Source organism: Linepithema humile, chromosome 1 (genome assembly GCF_040581485.1).
Source record: "Linepithema humile isolate Giens D197 chromosome 1, Lhum_UNIL_v1.0, whole genome shotgun sequence".
Lineage (NCBI taxonomy): Eukaryota > Metazoa > Arthropoda > Insecta > Hymenoptera > Formicidae > Linepithema > Linepithema humile.
This window is the reverse complement of record NC_090128.1, coordinates 16,581,620-16,605,322: the sequence shown is the minus strand read 5'-3', so window position 1 is coordinate 16,605,322 and position 23,703 is coordinate 16,581,620. Positions and strand designations below refer to the sequence as shown.

General features: G+C 33.4%; 4 protein-coding genes and 1 long non-coding RNA gene across 7 annotated transcripts; 3 read left to right on the top strand and 2 right to left on the bottom strand.

Moving 5' to 3' along the window:
- Positions 1 to 1,041: 1,041 nt before the first annotated feature.
- On the bottom strand, positions 1,042 to 3,780 carry LOC136997372 (putative nuclease HARBI1). 2 transcript variants are annotated; one of them, XM_067348083.1, is made up of 2 exons: positions 3,183 to 3,780; positions 1,042 to 2,406 (listed from the first exon to the last, which is right to left on the bottom strand). In XM_067348083.1, exons 1-2 carry the CDS (start codon positions 3,572 to 3,574, stop codon positions 1,638 to 1,640), a joined length of 1,161 nt encoding a protein of 386 aa, XP_067204184.1. In that variant the 5' UTR covers positions 3,575 to 3,780; the 3' UTR covers positions 1,042 to 1,637. The 2 variants fall into 2 exon arrangements, with proteins under 2 accessions (XP_067204184.1, XP_067204185.1); XM_067348084.1 differs by having other exon boundaries at positions 1,042 to 3,282.
- A 1,639-nt stretch (positions 3,781 to 5,419) lies between these two features.
- Positions 5,420 to 6,719, top strand: LOC137001905 (uncharacterized). Its single transcript, XM_067361147.1, has 2 exons — positions 5,420 to 5,478; positions 6,050 to 6,719. Exons 1-2 carry the CDS (start codon positions 5,420 to 5,422, stop codon positions 6,717 to 6,719), a joined length of 729 nt encoding a protein of 242 aa, XP_067217248.1.
- A 4,483-nt stretch (positions 6,720 to 11,202) lies between these two features.
- On the top strand, positions 11,203 to 17,043 carry LOC136997373 (uncharacterized). 2 transcript variants are annotated; one of them, XM_067348086.1, is made up of 6 exons: positions 11,203 to 12,863; positions 13,052 to 13,218; positions 13,660 to 13,771; positions 13,915 to 14,004; positions 14,453 to 14,626; positions 16,826 to 17,043. In XM_067348086.1, exons 2-6 carry the CDS (start codon positions 13,063 to 13,065, stop codon positions 16,861 to 16,863), a joined length of 570 nt encoding a protein of 189 aa, XP_067204187.1. In that variant the 5' UTR covers positions 11,203 to 12,863; positions 13,052 to 13,062; the 3' UTR covers positions 16,864 to 17,043. The 2 variants fall into 2 exon arrangements, with proteins under 2 accessions (XP_067204187.1, XP_067204186.1); XM_067348085.1 differs by having other exon boundaries at positions 11,203 to 13,218.
- Positions 17,044 to 17,541: 498 nt separating this feature from the next.
- On the top strand, positions 17,542 to 19,822 carry LOC136997374 (uncharacterized). Its single transcript, XR_010888153.1, has 2 exons — positions 17,542 to 18,109; positions 18,193 to 19,822. It is a non-coding gene; the product is annotated as an uncharacterized lncRNA (long non-coding RNA).
- Positions 19,823 to 19,908: 86 nt separating this feature from the next.
- Positions 19,909 to 21,861, bottom strand: LOC136997143 (SCAN domain-containing protein 3-like). Its single transcript, XM_067347539.1, has 2 exons — positions 19,991 to 21,861; positions 19,909 to 19,926 (listed from the first exon to the last, which is right to left on the bottom strand). Exons 1-2 carry the CDS (start codon positions 21,389 to 21,391, stop codon positions 19,909 to 19,911), a joined length of 1,419 nt encoding a protein of 472 aa, XP_067203640.1. The 5' UTR covers positions 21,392 to 21,861.
- Positions 21,862 to 23,703: the final 1,842 nt, after the last annotated feature.

Genomic DNA, 23,703 nt, shown 5'->3' with positions numbered 1-23,703 from the left:
GAAGTCAGAAATCATATGGAATTATTAACTAATAAAAATTATATGCAAAAAAGAATATGGAAAAGAATAGCAAATAAGTTTAATGAAAAAGGTTATAACATAACAGGAGATAAATGTTCTGTTAAATGGAAGAATTTGAAGCAAAAATATAAAAGTATACGAGATCTCAACAAAAAATCAAACTGGTAGAAATAGAGAATCTTGGGAATATTTTGATATAATTGATGATTTTATTAATGTAACACCCGAAGTAACACCTGCATCAATTGCCTCTAGTTCACATGGATTTAGAATAAGGCAATCAAGTGCAAAGCAAATTGAAGAATTCACCAATGAAAATGACTCTGCAGTAACCAATACTTCTTATGATGTAAGATGTAATACCAGGAAACGAAAAAGTAATGAACCAGAATGGGTCAAAACACTATACAAACAAAAAGAAATTCATCACAAGGAAAACATTAAAATGCAAAAAAAATTTTTTAAATTATTTGAAAAATACGTGCAAGGGGATAACGTTCAATGAAAAAAATATTGAAGTTTAACGTCTGTATTAGAAAAGGAAATTTTTGTTTTTATTTTTAATTTTCATTTTTTTAGTTGACATTTTAGTTTCATTATTTTTTAGTTTCTAATTAATGTAGTGTATTATTATACAAATTTAAAATATTATTTAAAAATTATTAAATTTAATCTAGTTTCAAATAACATTTCTGTGATATATCTCAGTTATATGTCATTATTTTGTTTCTGTGATTAATATTATTACATGAGATTACTTTTTTTATGAGTATAATTTTTAAATATTATTAAGTATTTTCATTAAAATAGTTTTAATTACTTAATTTTATTACATTTTTGTGTGGCATTTAAATTCTATATATTTGTTTTCATTTAGATTCTAATTTAATAGAATAATATAAAAATGAAAAATTATTAAAGAAAGAAATCTTTTTATTTATTTCTGAATTTAATGCATATTTTAAATGTTTTTTTTTTGTATATGTTCTTTAACATTACTACAATATTATAATATAATTGTATTTATTTATTGGAACATATAAAAATTTACCGATACGTATATAATATTTTTAAGTATTATAATTTGATTTAAGTATACTGATAAGTATAATAGATTTTTACCTACGGAATACAAAAATTGAGAAAGAACTCACAATGCTTTATAGTTAATTCTTCATGATAAATTTTTCAGTAAGCAAATACAATAATATTTTATTATATTATTGATATTAATAAGACGTATGTGCCAATAATATAAATATTTATAATTTTAGTTCGTAAAAGTGAAAAATATAATTATAAAATAAAATGTTTATTTTTCTTAAATATTGAAGACTGATGCAATTTATGTTACGTTATTGTTTATTACGCAATATATGTAAAATCAAAGACTGATATGTTAATTCACAATATAAAATTTTAGTTGCTATTTTATTTATTTTATAAATTATACAAAAATATGTATCTTTACATTTAATTTAATAAAAATTATGCAATTATAATATTATGTAGATTATATTTATTTTCATAAAGATTCTAAAGTTATAACATTATAAATAAAATTATAAATAAGAAATTGTTAATGTATCTGTAACACTTTTAGTCTGACTAAGTCACTATTGCAATATTTGTGCAATTATTTCTCTTTTTTCTTCAGCTTCCATAACTGCATAATTATTATTATTTTCATTTTCCTCTTCCAATATGTCCAATGGTTCATCTTCAATATCAATACAAATATTATGCAAAATGCAACATGCGAGTATGACTAATGGTATCATTTCTGTGTTATACATATATACATATTTCAATTTTCGGAATCGTCCTTTTAATATTCCAAATGCTCTTTCAATGATAACACGAGTTTTTGATAATTTAGTATTATAATTACGTTGTATAGCATTTAAGTGACCATTGTCACGATATGGAGTGAGCATATTATATGATAACGGATATGCAGAATCAGCTAACAAGTGACCATGTTGTGAAAAATATCTCTGTATATCATGCTGTATAATATTTCTAATGTCACTTAACCGCCAAACTCGAGCATCATGAACACTACCACACATTCCCGTAAAAACATCAATAAATTTCATTTTATGATTGCAAATACCTTGCAATAGTATTGAATGAAATCCTTTTCTATTTATGTAACTATTTGGATGTTCAATAGGAGCACTAATGGAAATATGGCAACCATCTATGACACCCACCACACCTGGGAAATTACTAATAGTAGCAAACTCCTGTTGTACATTTAATATCTCATAAGCTTCTGGCCATTTAATATAATTTTGCACATGTTGTTGCAATATATAAGCTACATTAAAAACACATCTCCATACAGTGTCTTTAGACACTCCAAATCGATCTGCAATGGATCTGAAATAAGAAAACATTTTCAATGCAATAACAAAAACAAAATAAATTAAAATTAAAAAAAATATTAATTCCAATAATAATATCTAAAGAAATGCACAGTATGATTGTCCGTGCCAAAAAAAGTAACTTTTCTCTGGCAAAATTGCATCCAAATACTACTTTTTAAATGAAAGCTATTTTAAACTAATAAATGAGTACTCTACATTACACATACATCAGGGACGGCGTACACAACGTGTACGTTATTATATCTAAATATTGCTATTTATTTTTTTTATTATTTTTATTTACGCTTTTTTCATGCGTAAATACTTAGAACTTATTCGTTAGCTTAGAGCTGCTTTCATTTCAAAAGTGTTCGGTGTAATTTTGCCAGAGAAAAAAGTTGCTTAGATAATGGTCATTTCAACAATATGTGATTAATTAAATAATTGTGTCATTTATGATAAATGTTGCCATTTTAACAATATATTACTTTCAACGTAGACTTAAGTTTAAACTAATTTTAAGTGAACGATTTTCAAGTTTTAATTTTTTTATTTATTCTTATATAATTTTATATAATCCAAAGTTTGAAGATCAAAAATAAATTTAGATATTTTAGATAGAAAATAGTTTTTTTTTAAATTAGTAATATTTACATTTTTTTAAACATATAAATCTTAATATTAAAGATAATATTAAAATAACTAGAAAAATAAATAAGAGGATTTATATATATTATATTTTTGTTGTTATATAATAAAACAGAAAAATCGAATGTTTTTATTACAAACCTATAAACTTCTTGATTGCCAAAAAACCATACGGCAATGGCAAGTTGCTTTGATGGTGATAATTTAGGACACTTTTTCAATATAGGATTATTTTCCAATAAAGCTGCTCCAAAAGTTTGTATTAAGTACTCAAAAGTATTTCTATCAATACGAAAATGTGACTTAAAATCTATAATAAAATAATGTAAAAATACTATTATAAATGATATAATAAAAAATAAATAATACGTAAGTATAGTTTTATGATTACCTGTTAAAGAATAAACAAGAGCAACATTTTCAAAGAAATTATTGATTTTAAGATGTCGTTCTCTTCTGTGTGCTATTTCCCAATCATTATTATTTTCTTCATTATTATTAAAAAAAATGTTCCAGAATAACAATATATCCATTTCTTATCTATAAAAATATATTAATAAATTATTTTTATACATTAATATGAATAATTACAAATTATATTTTTACACCCACATATTCTTATTAAACAGAAATCAATAATCAAAATGGTGAAGTTTTATTGTAATTCTTAATATATACAAATTTATCTTTTTACTCTCAAAATTATTTTTCTAAATTAAAAATGTTTGCAAAGATGTAAATAAATATTGTCTAAAATTTAATACTATATATATATATTAATATATTAATTAATTAACAATTAAAGTAAAGTGTGAGGTTATGATTTATTTGTTTTTCTTTTTACAACTTATATTAATAAAATAAAATCAGTTTTATTAATATATGTTTGATAAACATAGCAATATTAAATATTAGAGAAATAATAAATAGTATACCTTTGTTTTATAAATGTTGGATTTCGTGGAATGTTATTTTATCACACTGCGTTTTTCGTTGCCTTTATTTCCTTAACTGTTTCTAATCCAGTCCGATTAGTGCGGAGACAGCGATTCAGATTCCGGATTAGTCTAGGGAAATTTGGAAAGTGTCGATTGAGTACCACTGCTCGGTCCGATTAGAGATCCGATTATTTGTCGTAAGCACCCAAGAAGTAATTGCGCCGTCCAAAAGCGCATGGGCCTCGCCGTTGCATATGGCGCTAAAAAAAGGTGGCACGTGGCGACCATGCGGTGATTACCGCAAGCTCAACAACCGAACGGTGCCGGACAGGTACTCGATTCCACACATCGAGGATTTCACACAAACTCTTCACGGGAAATCAATTTTTTCCACTCTGGATCTGGTGAGAGCTTACAACCAGATTCCAGTAAATCCGGAAGATGTGCCTAAAACGGCGATCACCACACCGTTCGGGCTATTCGAATTTGTTAAAATGCCTTTCGACTTAAGAAACGCAGCTGAGACTTTCCAGAGATTCATCAATGAGGTGACACGCGGACTCGAATTCTGCTACGCCTACATTGATGACATCCTGGTAGCATCTCACGACAAAGAAGAGCACAAAAAGCATTTAAGATTACTGTTCCAGAGATTCAGCCAGTACGGAATTCAACTCAACCCAGCTAAATGCGTGTTCGGCAAAGAGACCGTAGCATTTTTGGGGTACCAAGTCTCAGCAGAAGGAACACAGCCCTTACCGAAGAAAGTTGAGGCAATACGGAATTTCCAGAAGCCCACCACGGTCAAACAGCTTCGGCAGTTCCTCGGGACGCTGAATTTTTACAAGAGGTTTATTCCGGGAGCAGCCATGGACCAAGCCATTTTAAACGACGCGCTCAAAGGCAACCAGAAGGGCAAAACACCAATTGCATAGAGCGCAGAAAGAGAAGCAGCATTCGAAAAGTGCAGGGAGAGCCTTGCACGAGCAACGCTTTTGGCGCATCTCGATCCAGCGGCGGAGTTTTCCTTGACGACCGACGCCTCGGATTTTGCGATTGGAGCAATAATTTACCAGCACGGCGAACACGGACAACAACCGGTGGCGTTGTTCAGCAAAAAGCTTACCGTCGCGCAGCAGAAATACAGCCCGTACGACTGAGAGCTCCTGGCGATTTACGCAGCCATCAAATATTTTCGACACTGATTGGAAGGAAAGGAGTTCACTATATATACGGACCACAAATCGCTCATCTTCGCATTCCGCAAGGATCCATTGCAGAGCTTACCAAGGCAGACGTGGCACTTTGAATTCATCGGGCAATTTTCGACCGATATCAGACACGTCGCGGGCAAGGACAACGTCGTAGCCGACACGCTATCAAGGACGCAGGCCGTCCAGCAAGCTATAAATTTTGCAGAGCTCGCCAAATTGCAGCAAGATGACGCCGAACTGCGAACATTGCTCTAGGGGACTACGAAACTCCAGCTCAAGGAGACCGTAATTCCCGGCACAGACATCAAACTATTTTGCGATACATCGACGGGTATACCACGCCCATATGTCACTCAATCTTTCCGGAAGCAAATTTTCAAGCAATTGCACGGATTGGCGCACACGGGGATAAAATCCACCGTCAAACTAATAACGCAACGCTTCGTGTGGACCGGCATCAAAGAAGATTGCCGCAGATGGGCGCAGGCCTGCCTCCCTTGCCAAAAATCTAAGGTTCACCGGCACACCGTCTCACCGACGGGAAATTTTATGGGGCCTACGAGCAGGTTCCAACACATTCACATGAATATCGTTGGACCATTACCTCCATCTCGAGGAAAAAAATACTGTCTCACGATTGTCGACAGATTTACACGTTGGCCGGAAGCGTACCCGATGTCAGATATCACCGCAGAAGCCGTGGCTCGCCCGCTATTCGAAAATTAGATCGCGCGTTTCGGAGCGCCGGCACGGATTACAACGGACCAAGGGCGGCAATTTGAGTCTGAACTTTTTAAGCAGTTGGCCAGACTGACCGGATCGCAACACATCCGCACAACCGCCTATCATCCAGCAGCAAACGGCATGGTGGAAAGCTGCACCGTCAACTCAAAGCGGCTATTAAAAGTCACGAAACGGAAGCATGGACGCAAGTCCTCTCGATCATTTTACTAGGCATCCGCGCCGCAGTAAAAGAAGACATCGGAGTCACGCCAGCAGAATTAGTTTTTGGAGAAACTATAAGAATTCCGGGACAATTCTTGGACCAGCAAACCAAAGAGCAACCAACGGACGAGTTTGTGCGTCATTTACACGAAAAAATAAGCAAACTCCGTCCGCGCATACAGCGACACGGCCACCGCAGTACTTTCGTACATAAAGATCTGGCCAGCTCAGAAAAAGTTTTCGTCAGGCACGACTGCTCAACCAGGGCATTGCAGCATCCATACGACGGGCCTTATAAAGTTTTGAAACGAAACGACAAGGTCTACAAGCTATTGGTCAACGGCAAGCCAATCAACGTCTCAATCGACCGATTGAAACCTGCATACACGATAGACGATCTAGAGCAGCCAATAGAGCCAGTCGCAGTCGAGCAACCAAAGCCCTTCGCAGCTAAGAGAAGACGAGGAGCGGCAGAACTTCAAAACCGACTGTTCGTTTCCAGGCTTAAAAACTGCCAAGGGGGTCCTGTGGCGGCATACCGTCACATCGCATACCAGCATCGCTGCACCGAAGCGGCATAGTACGCCGCGGCGCCGCTACGCGCCGCAGGGCCTCAGCCAAGTTCTGAGCCTACAACTACACCACCAGGTTGCGCAGGCGGTGTAAGGCTTTCTCACGATCGAGAATCGATCGACGCTGTATAAAAGAGCGTCGACGCAAGCTTTTTCTCATTCACTTGTTACAAGGCGAGCCCTCGACTAGGGCCCTTGAGCTGAGTAATAGCTCTGCTACTTCAGAGCGTAACCAGAGGCTAATTACCTCGTCGCTTTTCTCACAGTGCCTAAAAAGGCACGGAAACGAAAAACAGAGTCCCAGCTTCGGTCGCACACTTCACCTAAGCGGCCCGCTGACTCACCAGCACCGCCGTCGCCCCCACAGACTCTAGCTTGGAAATTAATTCCTTTAGAGTTCTGTGTCCGGCTGACTCGGCCTCCAAGGGATACTCTCGTTGCTGGGGACATTCGCATTCGGAGACCTCTCTCTCCTCGGTTCGCAGAACGCTCTGCAGCGCCGAGAGCCGAGACAGTCGCATCGCAAGGCACACCAGAGACTCGCTCCATTGCAATCCAAACCTCGCCGCCTAAGGCGTGCTCGGAGAGCAGTTGCAATACGGAAGACCACTTTCCGAACGGAGTTCCTCCAACACCAGGGAAAGGGTTACAACGAGCTTCATCAATCGAGCCATCCTTCTTAGAACCGGTTCAGTACACTAAGACGCGGCCGGTAATATCTTACCGAGCCCGTCAATTTTTATTCTAACTTCTCGGCCTTACACTTTTGCCGAGAAAGAGTCTCTGGCGCGCTAAACGCACAAACACTTGTACAATAAAACTTGTACAGTAAAACTTGTACTTCTCTGACAAAGAAAATAAATTATATTTTTTACTAAATTGGTTCTCACAATTTTTCACCAGTTCGAACACATCCAAAAGGCTTAACGCCATACCAAGCATTCAGCCAACGCAATAATACGCATTTATACACACGTATCCACACGGTACATACCCAACACCACATTATTTGACAAATTAAGTTATCTTTAGTACATACAAAACGGCGAATTTTTTTGACACGCCCCCAACTGACCGAACTCCTGATCCCGACGAACTATTCCGCGCAAATAAACGAACCGTTTTAGTAGGATCTAGTTTCTTGGGTGGAACAGGCTTGCAGGAGATACTCCCTACAAGGTGATCCGCTCTTAAACCCCTGTCCGAACAAACCGGACACTTCACTTTACTGCAGCAATCTATCGCCTTATGGTCCGTCATTTCACACTTATAGCAGCAGAAACGTCCGATTTCGGTGTTGGGACAACGCTGTACGGTGTGCCCAACAGCGAGACACCGGAAACACTGCATAGGTCTTGCCTTCAGAACTTCAATACTGATCGAGGACCAACCTATATTCAGCCTCTTTATTTCCAGCAACTTAACCGCAGAGACTACTGAGCATTGTACAAAGACAACCTCTAGGCCCCCACGTACGTAGCGGATGATACCACACGAAATCTCATTTGGGAAACAGTTCCCAGCTTTGGCGACCGATTCCTTTATCTCATCAACAGAGATGGAGTCATCGAGCCCGGATAATCTCAATTGAGACTTCTTGCTCGGTCTCCGAATGATCACCCCCTTTTCCGTCATAAATAAATCTTTTAATTTCCTGTACAGACGATCTGCCTTAAAACAGGTATCATCCCCAGGTATCTCTATTAAGATTCCTCCAGTGGCCAAACGCTTCAATCGGGTGTTAGTAATACCCAACTCTGCGAGAGACACCTTTTCCCGTGCTTTATCTAGAATATCTGAATACAACAGGTCGCTACTATCTAAAAGAATGGAAACCGCAGCCGTACGCGAAACCTTTTTCCTCAAAGAGGACAATGTCTCTCTATTCGATAAGCTCGCGTTGTTCGAGGCACCCTTTTTATTTTGCGAAACTATGTTCGCACTGGATAAAGTCTCCTTATACGATCGCTTGTCCAAAGTCGAAGCAGGTTTCATAGCGGAAGGCTTATTCAACTTTTTTCTAGCCATGTTTTTACCAACCACCGTCTAAGACTCCTCCTTCTTGTTTGAGTCATTAATAGCCGGTTCATCACCGCTCTTACTAGTTACTAGCTTAGACTCGTCCATTCTATTCAAATTCCTAATATTGTTATCACCGGGAAAACCAACCTCTTTCCTGCCTCTGATAACAGACAGATCCATCGAGGTCACGGAGTCCTCACTTCGCGAACTTTACAGAGTTATTACTAACCTAATTTCTCTTTTTTTTCCAGGTGCAGTCTCTGCCACAGGACCATCTGGTGCAACACCGACGGCATCCCGACCAGATGAGGCAAGATCTTTCCTCAGGAACCTCGTCTCACGGATCAGCTGGCTAATTCCGTCGCCGAGTCTATCCAACGTGCGGATGATCGCCAGGTCCAGGTTCAATCTATCTGTAAGTCTACCTTTAGGTAAGGCATCGAAGTCATCTTTGGTAGTTCTATAATCACTCGATTCATTGATCATAACTTTTCTGTTTCTAAACTCTACGCTCCTCGATTCTCGACGAGAGGGAACGGAACGTCCACTTTCAGGTCTAGGCGGGGGAACCCCACCAGTACTCACTACGTCATGCGAGACTTTCATGGTCTCTACTTTTTGAAATCCTGGAGCCTTATTTTCCAATGCCTCTACTCTGCATTTTAGATCATGATTGTCTTTTTCCATTTTGTAATACCTCTCTTTCCAGTAATCTGGATCACCGGTAGAGGTGGCCTTCACCGAGAGTAATGTTGTAGCCCGTCTGATTACCCCCAACAAAACCTTCATCTGTCCGCTGAAGGAACCTTTAATGTTGGGCGATCTTTTCCTCAATGATTCAATTTCATCAATAAAATTGTTAATCCGTAAATTCACCTGAGACGCGTGCTTCAATTCCAGACCAGCTAGTTCGTGTTCAACACGTTTCCTGCTGTTATATTTAAGAATCGTGCATTTCTGTGCAAAGTTATTCTCCTCTTTATCCTCCACCGGAAGGGAGTTTTGCTTCTTCCTTTTTCTTCTCGATACTTTCTTCTCCCTCTTCGTGTAATCCGCAGCAACATACAGCATCGCATCATCCCTAGAATCCGTGAGGTCGGATGGAGAAGCTCTCCGTCCGGTACTTCCAGCGACACTTCCTGCAAGAGACGAAGTCCCCGCACCAGACATCCGGTCCGAGTCACGAATGCCTCCTCCAGACTTTCTGAGCGGGACAATTGTTATTTCCTTACTCAGATTTTCTATACTGACGATAACAGCTCGAGCATCTGCGCTCGTCAAAGACGCAGGAGCCAGCCCTTCGCAGGATGACGACCCGCAGGGGGCAGGGACGATACCCCCCGCGTGCCGGTTCTCGGTATCCGACTTCGGGACGTTTTTTTCCATATTCTTACTCATTTTCATTAGTAGCAGCTTGGTTTGTTGAACAAGAGTTTTCCTTCTCTTGCTGAGATTCTGTATATATATAATTGTATTGTTCCTGGTAGATGTCCCATTCTATTCTTCTTAATAGAGCCAAGAAACAATATGTTTATTAACAATCCCTCACACGAGGGCAATATGCAAACTAAACACCTCAATCGTATATCAATCAATCCATATTTAATTACGATTCAAGTTCAAATAAACAGAACCTCAATAAAAAAATCAAAAGAAGCACAACGTTTTATAAATGTTCATCATTTTCAATACAAAACAATACAAGTTCCTAATTTAGCTTTATTTTCAGGTCAATTATTTATTACTAGATTGTTCCTTCATTAATAAACAATTTCTTGTTTCAGGTGCAATAACATCATTTCATAGTGGAAATCACTATTTATGTTTCAACAATTATAATAAGGAAAGTCAAAAAAGAAAAACACTTCAGTATGATATACACATATGAGCGTAAGTAATTATCTCAATCGCAAGGTTGTATTATAAATGCAACATTTCATAAATGTCTCTTAATTTCAATACAATACAATACAAATTTTTTAATTCACCCCAGAAGGACCCTTCTGGCCTCCAAACCAACAAAAAAAAAGGGTGACATAGTAATATAAATATAACATTTAAATGTTTTTTTTTTAAGTTATTTCGAAGGGTAACTTTAATTTTCCAAGTGGAATTATATGCTTTTTTTAACATAAATCACTTCTTCACGCTATTTTTTATGTACAGAAGTATTAAAGTAAACTTATTAAAAAGTGAATAATTTCCCAAATATTTTGCATTTTGTTTCGATATTTTTCAATACATGATAGGAAATATCTCGTAAAGTATTCACTTTTCGACTACCTCACCTTAATAAATATTTTTTCTCTTTCAGAATATCCATAAGATATTAAAAAGTTCAGTAGAGGGAAAAAATGTTCTTGCACAATACAAAAGAATAGGTTTAGACAATAATGCTAGATAGAAACTAGCTAACATAGTGATTACCTCGGAATTTGATTGTGACACTCAGAAAGTGTATGTATCTGTATAATCATTGTTGTTTTCTTTGGAAAAAAGTAATAAGTTCTCTAAATACTTAAATGTTTAAGTCTCTATGTATGTACTAAAATGTTTAAATTTCTATAACATAAAACAAAATTTGCCTATAAGTATTGTAATGAAATAAACTTAAAAAAAGACTTAAAATATAATCTCAGGAATAACATTTTTTTTTCATTACAGAATTGATACTAACCGTTTTCATTTCTTAGCAGATGAAATTGTGAAACTCTTTCCACGAGAAATAAAGGTAAATAATACATTGTTGTCAAGACCTATTAATGATTTTTCTTGTACATTTTGTAGTCAATTTTTTTAATGGCCAATTATTTTATTTTAGGATACGTATTACATTCCCTCATATACCCCTAAAGGAGGAAAAACTGTGCAAGCGAGAGGGAAATTAGTAAATTCGATAAATATAACACCATTACAAGGTCACTTAGAGAGAACGGTCTTAGGTCTATTCGACCAGTGGGTAAATCAATTGCAATATCACCAACAAAAGATTTACCTCCAAATACCCAGTAAACACCATTTGTTACAGCAATATAACAAGGAAATAACAAATAATATTACACAAGTTATTTGTATGTTATATAACTGCAACATATCATGAGCATAACAAATGAAATATTACGTTGTTATTGCACCAAACATTACAACAATGTAACATTGTTACTTTTAAGATATTTAACATTTTTCATATACATTATAGATGAATTGTTATAAAACAGGATGCGCATAAATCTTGCGCGCTCAGCGAAAACTACGCATATCATTGGTCCGATATGCACTAGACGTCACGGTACCGGCGAGAGTCCACGTTTGCACGCAGAGACGATCAACCACGTTACGTGTAATATCGTGGCTATCCTGTGCATGAGTTTTTTGATTCGTTCGACTGTGCGGTTTTGCAGAGACGTTAACCCGTTATATTTCACCCGTATCTAAATACATCGCGTCCAGTTGTCGATCTGTTTATTTAGCCCTGCGTTGCATATAAGATTGTTTGTCGTTGTTCGTACCTCGGTGATACATGTGTGTGTGTGTGCGCGCGCGCGCGCGCGCGCGCGCGCGTGTGTGTGTGTGTGTGTGTGTGTGTGTACGCACTTATAGTGTTCTCGAACATTCCGCCTAAATTAGTTATTGTGCTTTCATCGCTCCTGGCTGTGTTAATAAACGTTCATATACTTAAAGGTAATTATTAATAAATCAACATTTGTCACACAGTCCCTTACATTACTTTGTGTAGAACTGGTAGCTTTCCGTTCTACGTTCGACTGTCTTCTTTGCAATAAGCAGTATTATTTTTTTACAAAAGTGAGTACTTTATAATTAATTTCTTCATATACTATAGACAAATACGCATATCTTAAAAGTTATATTATATACAATCTTATATTTTATATTCATCGGCATTACTATTGTAAGAATATAGGTAATACACACATATATATAGTGAGATCATTCGCGACAAGCGTCGGTAGGCCTAGAGATCCTCAAGGTAGAGATCAGACACCGCCGATCAAAATGTGATTGGCTCCGCCATGTTGTTGTGAAAGCGGAAATATTGTATGGTGAATATAGTAACACATGTATATCGTTCGTTTTTATTATAACGCAATTGAAAGTTGTTTGCTGAGAGATGTAAGTAATTTATTTATTTATGACATTTTTACGTAAGAAGTGCAGTGAAATTGTTATGTCAGAATTTTTATTAAAGTAGAATAAAATGCATTTAAAAATATATACATATATAAGAACATAATTTTATACGCAATCTAACCTAAAAGTACTATTATGAAAACATATTTGAACATGTGTTATGTGTCTAGAATGTTTTGAAATGACGAGTTGCTGTACGGATTATTGTACGAATTCTGCAAAAAAGGGATTTCGTATGTGTCGAATTCCAAGAGGAGAACGGAGGAAACTTTGGTTGGAACGCATAAACCGTGATGATTTGGGGTTGGAAAATTGTGACAACATGCGTTTATGTCATGTAAATAATAGTAATGTATATTATGTATATGTAACTGTATTAGATATACCTCGGTAAAAAAAGAACGATTTCGATTAATTAACATACAAATTGATAAAGTAAGTTTTAATATCTAACGACACATTTCCAATCGATTTAAATCCATTATGATTAAATAAAAACCAATAATATTCAATAACTCATAAATATTTAAAATACATGTTGATTGATACTGTTTTAAAATGCATTTCAATACAGATGAAAACTATTGAATATGATTGATATCGATTAAAATCTGATACATTTTAATCGATTGGAAATGTGTCAATGGGTATTCAGATTTATTCAAGAAAATTAAGAATTTTTCAATTGGAGCAATTGGATTGTCGTTGTCTTCTACAAAACTATTCAAGAATTATATTAGGTATAATGTTGAAGACATTAACTCATTTGATTTTACAGGCACATTTTTCTCCCGATATGTGGGAAAAATATCCAAATGGCGAATTCAGATGTCTAAAATCAAATGCCGTGCCCACAATTTTTAGAAATCTGAGTGCTATGACTGCAACAGGTATGTATAATAAAATATATTTTGATGTTTCAAAAAATTATGAATATTAAAGTGATATAAGCAGATGCATTAATGACTATATTAATATAATCATAAATTTTTTATAAAAGTTTCAATAAATAGTATAAGTTCGTAATAAATAGATGTATCTGAAACTTTCCTGGAAGCTGAAGGAACATCGCATTTGGGTTGCGAAATGGATTCTAAGATGAAGGAAGTCAACGATGCAACAGGTATGTGTAATGAAATTAATCACGATGACTATAAAAGTTATAAATGTTAAAATAATAAAATGCGGTGTAATAATGATTATTATATATATGTATATATGTGTGTTAAAATATCACAAATATTATATTAAGTGAATTGTAATGGGAAATTATTCTTAATTGTTGTGATTGTTATTAAGTATACTATTTCATCCCGCATGTCAAACTTTTCAGGAAGATCTTGTTTGTTACTTATGCTTTTAATCAATATCAATATTTTTTATCAATATCAAAATCAGATATACTAATTATTATATTTAGCAATATTAAATCAGATTTTTTTTAATTGCGAATGAGGGATATGAAAGATTTTACAAAGCGGCTCTTAAAATTTGTTATTATGTGTACAAAATGTACATTAGATTGATAAAATAGATACATTGTAATTAATTATCACATTTATTGTTGATAGATACAACTGATAACTCCCAAGGATCTGTATTAAATTCTGGCAACAAAAATACGTTAAGTAAGCCTATGACATATTCAACGCTTGAACGTTGCAACTGCACTACATCGCAGAATTTGGGGAAGCTACTAAGAAGAAGTGAACAGTTGAGGGCTAACATGAAAAGAAAACTTGCAAGTATGAAGGATTTGAAGCGTTTAAAAAGAGAAGTGCGTTTTGATAAGCATGCATCTAAGATTTTTGATAAAAATCAAATAAAATTGCTTTGCAATGAATATAAAAGAATGCCGCGTTGGTGTGAGAAAACTCTAGTTAAGGCTTATTCGCTAAAGTTTGCATGCGGTACGATGGGATATAACGAATTGATACGCCAAAATTTTTCTTTACCAAGTATTAGAACTCTAAGCAGGAAATTAGAAAATTTAAAATTTAATAGTGGGATAAGTGAGGAAATTTTTCAATTTTTAAAGATTAAAGTTTCTCAATTTGAAAAACAAACTGATAAAAACTGTGTGTTAGTGCTGGATGAAATGTCCATTACTCCGGGAAAATTTTACGACCATAGTTCTGGTACTTTGTATGGACATGTCACTATATCGGGGAAGAAACAAGAAAATATTGCAACTCATGCATTGTGTTTCATGTTAGCTGGGTTAGCTGGTAGATGGAAGCAGACCGTGGCATATTATTTTACAGAAACAACGACCCCAGGAGGTATTTTAAAATCAATAGTAACCGAAATTATTTCGAAGGCGGAAAATATAGGCTTATCAGTCCAAGCTGTTATTTCAGATATGGGTACTAACAATCAGTCAATGTGGAAGGAATTCGGTATAAAAATATCGCGAACAATGCAGATTAATTATTATTGCAAACATGTTTGCGATGCAAATCGTAAATTGTACTTTTGCTCAGATGTTCCGCATGCATTAAAAAATATTGTTCGCGGACTTCTACTTAACAAAGTATTCAAAATACCGCAATACTTTGTTGACAAATATAACTTGCCAACTTGTAATGTTAAAGCTTCCTATTTGTCTGATGTAATAAAAGAAGATGAAAATTGTGATTTAAAATTAGCGCCAAAAATGAAGAAAGATTCTGTAGAAGGAAATAAGCATCATTTTCAAAAAATGAAAGTATCTAATGCTATGAGCATTATGAGCCATGAAATTAGTTCTGCATTGCGATTTTTATGTCATGAAAATCTAAAAGATGAACGTCAGAGTACTGCATGGTTTATTTCAGTTGTACGGCAATGGTTTGATTTAATGACAAATCGAAAATTATCATTGGCTTTAAGTATAAGTTAAAAGATGAAAAATTTAAAGAAGCTATAGATTTTCTTAATGAAGTAATAGTGCTGTTTAGAGACTTAACTGTGGGAGATAAAGGTCATTGGAAACCGTTCCAAGCTGCTGTAATTTTATCAACTCTGACTGTAATTGATTTATCGCAATATCTTATAAATGATTGTGACTTTCAATTTCTTTTAACATCGCGTCTTACTCAAGACTGTCTAGAAAATCTGTTTTCTGCTGTTAGGAGAAAAAATGTTGTTCCAAATGCTGTTCAATTTAAGAATAACTTAAAACTAATTAGTATTTCCCAATTTATGAAAAATGTTAGCAACAGTAGTTATCAAGAAGATGACCGAGAGTATCTTTCAGAATTTTTAAATGTCATACTAGAAAACCGTACTTCAGATACACACGACACAAATCAATCAGCAATTTACACAGAGATTTGCAAGTACCTCAAAACACGCACTATTACTTTAAATAATACGGACATAAACAAATTGCATCATGTAGCTGGTTATTTAATAATGAATATTTTTAAAAACGAAAATGCTTGCAAAGCATGTATATTTGCAACAGGAACAAAAAATGCAAATTTTTATCACTACAGTACATTAACGCGCATTAGAGCTCGTCAAAGTAACACTTTATTTTTTATTAATGCAGCAACATTACGTTTTTTTATTCAAATCGAGACAAAGTTTAGAATATTTCGTGAATATATGAATAACCACAAAGAAAGCGGCAATTTAAAGAAATTCTTTATGGAAAGCTGCCAAAAAATACCATTTACTCTTCCACTATGTCACAACTTAAAAACTAAAATTATTTCGCGGTATTACACGTTACGCATGAAAGTATTATCTCGAAAAATGCCTGTACCAAAGACTGTAACATATTCTAGTAAGAGCATGGCGATGCATCATTATATGCTGTGATTAAAGTAGTTCTTAATTTCTGTGATAAATATTCAGTATTTACTTATGTAATAAAAGTAATTTATTAAATATGCTTCTTATTTTTTCCTTATTATAATTATAGTTAATCACTATGAACTAAATTTTATTAATTTCAGGTGCTGTAATAATCGACTGCAAGATTATGTCTTGGTGAATAATCGCAGTTATTCTCATTTGTATATACTGTATTTGTATACTTATTTATGAAATTGTAATTAAATATAAAAATTGTAAGAAGAATTGTAAAATTTGATAATAAAGAATTTATTGCGTCAACATAAAGAACTACTGCTTAAAATTCTCGGGTGAATATAATTTGTATTCGAATTTAATACGTTTTGCACGGCTTTTGTCAATTTTGTCTATTTTTACACACTTTAGACTCACAATTTTATTGACGACAAATTATTTTTTTCTACCAATTGTATTTTATTGTAATGAACAAGTAGTGTTACGTGATATATTGACATTATAATATTGGCGCGTACTTTCAAAATTCCACGTCATTTCCGGTTTCACAACATCATGGCGGAGCCTATTCTATTGTCTGATCTCTACCTTGAGGATCTCTAGGTAGGCCACTCGTGTATTAGGCGATTAATGCCATCTATTAGAAAGAAGAGACAAATAGGGACAAATCGGAGCTGTTAATTCGGAGCTACGATATAGGAAAGAACGACAAAGACGAACAGTATAGAGAGTATCCTTACGGCCGTGCGAGCGTGTACTGGTCCGGAGTATTTTCTAAAAAAGTGTTAAAAGAACAATTGAAAGTAAAAGGTGCGAGCGTGCACTTAGTGTTTAACAAAGGTGAGCGTACCTTTGGTAATAAGAAACTCTTTATTAACTTTTGGAAAAAGGGAACGTGGCATATCGCGACCCCCTCTTTTCCTCGTGTATTAATCTGTGTGTTAAATATAATACCAGTGTTGTTTTTCAAAAAGATTTATTATTCAAGAAAGAACCTCTCGATCATCCTAAACCTTACACTATATACATAACCCTACTTTTATATCTTGTATTTTTATCATGTTTCAGAAATTATTTGAAAAAATGTTTTTATGTTATAATAAAGCATTATATATTTTACAATTTATTGAATAACTTTATAAAATTCTAATAAATCAAATGAAATACTCTTGCATATATTACATCGTCGTAATTTATGTATTATACAAGTAGTGTGCTTTTTCAGAAATATGAGTTATGCTGTTTAACATTTCTCAATGACGGTACTGTAAATGAAGTTCCAAGAAATTGGCTTCTTGAACAGGAAAACAAAACATTATGTTGGTGGCCACCGGCTAATACAAAAAACATTTCATCTTTAATATTAAAACGTACTGAGCCAGACGTTAAAACATGGATGCAGCTTCCAGTATTAGTCGAAAAATACTGTGGTAAAAACATATCTTAACACAAGTATCTTTTTCGTTAGTATTTTGTTGTATCTTAATATATGTATTTTAAAAAATTTTTAAAGGTACAGTAGAAAAAGCCAGAAAGGTTGCGGAAAATGAAAATTATACTTCTACTGATAAAATTTAGTTAGGAAAAGGACACAGAAAAAACGACAGAACAAGTTTCTTTATTCAGATAGTAAAAGTAAAGAAAGCATCAACGTAGACGAAATAAGTTACAAAAGCGATACTCAAAGAAGCCCAAATTCGGAAGTTTCACTACATGTGACACTGATGAAATTGCTGATTTCATATTCTCATCTTCAAATAATGCTTCTAAGAAAGGAAGAGGTGAGTATCAGTGCTCCCAGACTTGCCCGGATGGGCGCGCATGCGCGGCCTAATGCTCTCTCACTGAAGTATTGTATCGAGTAAAAGAAGGTGCTATATGACTCCCTCCAAAAGCTGCTTGCAAAAATAAATGTAAAAGTTTTAAAGAATGAATAGGTGTTTTCTATTTACATAACAAACATCTACATGCTAAAAATAATTATATAAAATGTGAAATTACTTTTAGCATAAATAATTAGCGTAAATATATATTATGTAAATAAAAGTATTTATTAATTTTTCAAAAATTTTTATATAAGTCGTAAATATGCTTTTACAGACAATTATATAGTACTTCTTTATATATATATATATGTATATATATGTATACATATAATAAATTAAGGAGAGAAGGTGATTAAAGGTTATAAAATAATAGTTAAAAAACACATTTTTAAATCATTTAAAATAAAAGTTTATTTGGCAGAATTTGTAAAAAATACCAACATTTGTTGCAAGGGTAAGGAAAACTACCAAAAACCTCACCAGTATTCATAAAACAAAACTTACATTTTATCATAAAAATAAACATTAAAAATAAACATTTAATTAAATAAAATCTGTTTAATTATAATACTAATGAACACATAAAATAACATATATATTATAATTATATTGAATATATATATTACTATATTATTGTTTAATAAATATCACAAATAAAATCTTATTGAATTAATATCACAAATAAAAAATTTATTTATTAATATTACAAATTAAAAAAAAAAATAACTAATATAAACTCTGAAAATAAATAAAACATTAATATTCCCAAATTAATAGGTCTTTATCCTAATTAATAAAAAAAGAAAAGTAATTATTAAATGTGCGTGTGTAAAAAAATAAAAAATAAAAATAAAATTTAAAAAAATATCAAGCACTATTAGATTTGTGTTTTGAATATAAATTTTGTGCATTATGCAACTCTAAATGTCTATCATCAACTTCAAAATTAATACAATTAATATTATCGGCCTGAAAACTCGAACGAATTGTACAAATTGCGGAAGTTATGCTATCGGATAAAGAATTTCTTTTTTTATTTTTGACATCTGTAACAATGGAAAATATTCTTTCTGCTTCCGCATTTGAATGAGGAAAAGTAAGCACTGACTCAACTAATAATTCTAAATTTGGAAACATTTTTTCCTCATTAAAATCTTTATAATGAAATATTTTTTGCCACATTTCGTCTACTTCTAATAAAGCTAATTCTATTTTCTCTGTATCATTAATAACTGTTGGCAAAATTCTCCATTCAAATCCTAATTTTGTTATGTCAATATTTTCAAAATGTGAAGCAATAATTGACAAGTCTTTAATTTCATTTCTGCCTTCATCATAAAGTGCAATTTTGGCATCTAAAAAAGTTAATTGTTTAAAAAATGAATTTTTATAAGGCAAACGTTTTAACATTTCTTTAAGTGCTGTTATATAAAAATTTAAACATGTTAATTTAATATCTTGCACGAATACTAATGGCTGATTTACCAAAAAACTTTCACAATCTGGTCCCACATATATATCTAACAGATGTTTAATATTCTTCTCATCGTCTACATTTAAAGTAACAATATCTTTCAAAGTCTCCGGAACCATAAAATTTTGAGCTATTTGATGAATAATTTGTTGACTACTGTTATATAATTTATGAATTAAAATTTTACGGGATTGGAAAAGAATATTAAAATTATTAAAAAAATGTAACGAATATTTTAAAAATAGTAAATAAGCTTTTATAGATTCATCATTTAATTGAGCTAAGATGGCTTCTGCAGACTGGGATTTATCTTCTACAACAGCAACAAGAAAATAATTTTTCAAAACTTCCCAGTTCTCAAGGAGTCTAATTACGCAATTATGTAATACAAGCCATCTTGTATTTGATAATTTAAGAGGTTTCTTTTTCTCAACATTAAAAAATTTCTGAAATTCGCCTAAAATTGCACATCTTTTTGCACTGCCTGAAATATAAGTACTAACATTTCTAATTAAATTTTCACATCTTTTAGGCAATTTTTCACACGCTTTACTTGCTACAATAGCGGATGAATGGCAAATACAATTTAATAGCACTACACCGGGTACTTCAGTTTTTAAATGAGAAAAAAAAGAATTATTACATCCCGTCATTACCGATGCATTATCGCTTGCCATCCCAACAATATTTTTAATAGGAATATTTTTTTTATTTAAAAATATTTTAAAAGTTTTAAAAATGTTACTAGCGGTACAATTTGTAGCATCTAATGCTAATAATTCTAATAATTGTGTTTTAATTTTTTTATCTGTTGGTGAAATAAATTTAACAAGTAAGCACATAAACTTTGTATCAGTTATATCTGTGCTTTCGTCTATTAAAATCGAAAATTTCTGTATTTGCAAAATTTCTACTAACTTTTCTACTTCGCGTTTTGCAATAACATTTTCTACAATTTTAGTACATTTAGTATATTTCAGTGAAAGATTTTGTGTAACTTCAGGCTCTATACAAATATCTTTTAACAATGGAATTAAATGATCCGCGGTGCAAAAAGCAATATTATGCTCAGCAAAAAAAGCAGCTAACTTTATTTCCGCGCGTTTTACTTTATTTTTGTGTAATACACGCTCGTTATAATTATGATTGAGGCTTTGATTTTGAGGCTTTGTGTTAGTTAAATGTGTTTCCGTTTGTGAATGTTGCGTTAAATTCGTTTTACAACATCTGATAGTCTTGTTACACACGACACAAAGAGCTTTATTTTTCTCGGGATGAGGAGCCAACCATCCTTTAAAACAATCTTCATCTAACCACGATAAATTAAAATTTCTAATTGTTCGTTTTTTAACAGCTCCTTTTTTTTTATTATTGATATCATGCATACTACTATCCATACTACTACTATCCATTTTATTATCTATACTAATATTGCACTACTATTGCACTACTATTTTGGTGTTATATAATTTTTACTTACTCATATCCGTCTCGTCCTGTCCTGTGTAGTAGCTCGTTGTCCGGATCTTCAATCTGACAGCTCTGGTTCTACCTGTGTGGATCCCGCCAAAAGTACACCAGTGCGCATCCATCGTACGTCACTGTTTTTACGCTCGTTAGGCCGCGCATGCGCGCCCATCCGGGCAAGTCTGGGAGTACTGGTGAGTATAAATTTCAAATGTACGAAATAAAAATATAACATGAATCATTCTAATAATATACAGGGTGTCTCAATAACTATTAGCACCTTAATATCTTCGAATCTATAAGGTTTTGTAAGAAATTTACCGACAGTCTGTAATATTTAAATAAAAGCCGATAAAAATGATTTGCTCGACAACGACTTTTTCGAATGATAGGACAGTTACGTCCTATCTCTGACTTTATTTATTTTTGTTCAATAAGTGAGTTTTATCCGGCAACGATATTATTAAGGATGGAAAAGCAGTTTGTAAAAATGAAAGTTAGCACACTGATTCTACTAGAACACTTATATTAAAGAATCAATTTAATCTAACAGAGATTTTAACAAAGTTTGACTCGCACGAAAAATACAAGTTCTTAATCGCTTAAAACTTCCGACAGTCTCTCTATAATTTCTTTTCTCTTGCGACTTAATTGTTCGACCCGACGATAGAGAGTGAATCTCGATATTCAGTTCTCTCGCAGATCGACTCGCTGGAACATTCTCGAAATCAGATCGGTTACATGTTTTACATTAAAAATATGGGGCGGGAGCGCGCCCGCGCAGAATCGATTTTATCGAGGCGCTGCTCTCGATCATCTGGCTGCCGTCCGCTGGCGCCGTCTATCGGTAGTATTCTTAGCAATCTTTTAGTTTAGAGAAAAATGTATATAACCAAAATTGCACGGTACAAAGGGAGCTATCATATGACGATAATAATTTTTGTCTAGGTGGAGGCGCTTCGGAGATTTCAAGGTCAACTTCGTGTTTTTAAATGGAATGATATGTTTTTTTTACATAATATGATTTCTCTAATTATTCTGCATATAAAAGTATTAAGGTAAAGGTATCGAAAAATCAATAAGTTATGAGATATTTTACACTTTATTCTGAAATGAGCCGGGCATCCAAAATACGGAATACGGAATTATTGATAGGTAACACAATTATTGGTCCTCATTTTATCGACGGACATCTAAATGGCAACGGCTACGCTAATTTTCTTGAGCATGATTTGGGTCCTTTGTTAGAAAACTTGCCTATAGCCACACGACGAATAATGTGGTTCCAGCACGATAGATGCCCGGCTCATTTCTCATTGGTTGCGAGAGACAAACTCAATAAAAAATTTGCAAATTGCTGGATTGGACGTGGGGGTCCTGTAGTATGGCCAGCTCGTTCACCAGACTTGACACCACTGGATTTTTTTTTATGGGGAACCCTGAAGGACATGGTCTATAAAGATGAACCAACTACATCTCAAGACATGCAACAACGAATTATTAGAGCCTGTGCGTTAATAACTCCCGATGCTATTAAAAGAGTAAACCAGTCAATAATCAGAAAAATGCAGTGTTGCATTGATAATAATGGCTATCATTTCGAACATTTTTTATAAACGTATATTATAATTAAAAAAAACATCTTTTTATTATAATTTTGATATAACTTTAACATATAATTAAATATGTTCTAAATACATTACAAAAAGCATACGTGTCTGCAGAAAATAAATATATGTTTACAGATCATTGCCAGTTATGGAAAGCATACAAAAGAAAATTATCTACAAGGGATATTCATACGGATAGAGATTCTGAAGAAAATGATATAAATAATAAGCAGAGTAACATTATATCAAACGTTTCAATAGAAATGCTACAATGGCCTCGTTCCAAGACTTCAATTCTTAATAAGCCTTCTGATCCATCATTTTTGTCACGTTCAAATTATTATAATAAAAGACGTGAATAGTAACATAAATAATGCCATATCTAATAATAAAAAATTAAATATAATAAATATTAAAATGTGACCTGATTTGTGACGTAATTTCCATAAACAATTGTTTTCAGGAAGTTCTTCATAAACTTTAAATATAACAGATAATAAAGAGAATACAAATACAAAAAATAAATTTGATCAACTAATAAATTTAAGCTAAAATACTAAAGGTAAGTTTATATTTTTTTAAATAGATTTCTCTTAAAATCAGATTTGTGTTGTTTTATTCATTGTATTGTATTTTTTATGTTTTAG

Excerpts from the sequence above, each read along its gene's own strand:
- LOC136997373 (XM_067348085.1), top strand. The coding sequence starts at position 13,042 with ATGTGTCTAGAATGTTTTGAAATGACGAGTTGCTGTACGGATTATTGT. Across the intron at positions 13,219-13,659 it reads ACAACATGCGTTTATGTCAT|GCACATTTTTCTCCCGATAT; the intron begins GTAAATAATAGT and ends TTGATTTTACAG. Across the intron at positions 14,627-16,825 it reads CATGAAAAGAAAACTTGCAA|GTGCTGTAATAATCGACTGC; the intron begins GTATGAAGGATT and ends TATTAATTTCAG.
- LOC136997372 (XM_067348083.1), bottom strand. The coding sequence starts at position 3,574 with ATGGATATATTGTTATTCTGGAACATTTTTTTTAATAATAATGAAGAA. Across the intron at positions 2,407-3,182 it reads GGCAATCAAGAAGTTTATAG|ATCCATTGCAGATCGATTTG; the intron begins GTTTGTAATAAA and ends TTCTTATTTCAG.
- LOC136997143 (XM_067347539.1), bottom strand. The coding sequence starts at position 21,391 with ATGGATAGTAGTAGTATGGATAGTAGTATGCATGATATCAATAATAAA.
- LOC137001905 (XM_067361147.1), top strand. The coding sequence starts at position 5,420 with ATGACGCCGAACTGCGAACATTGCTCTAGGGGACTACGAAACTCCAGC. Across the intron at positions 5,479-6,049 it reads AACTCCAGCTCAAGGAGACC|CAAACGGCATGGTGGAAAGC; the intron begins GTAATTCCCGGC and ends ATCATCCAGCAG.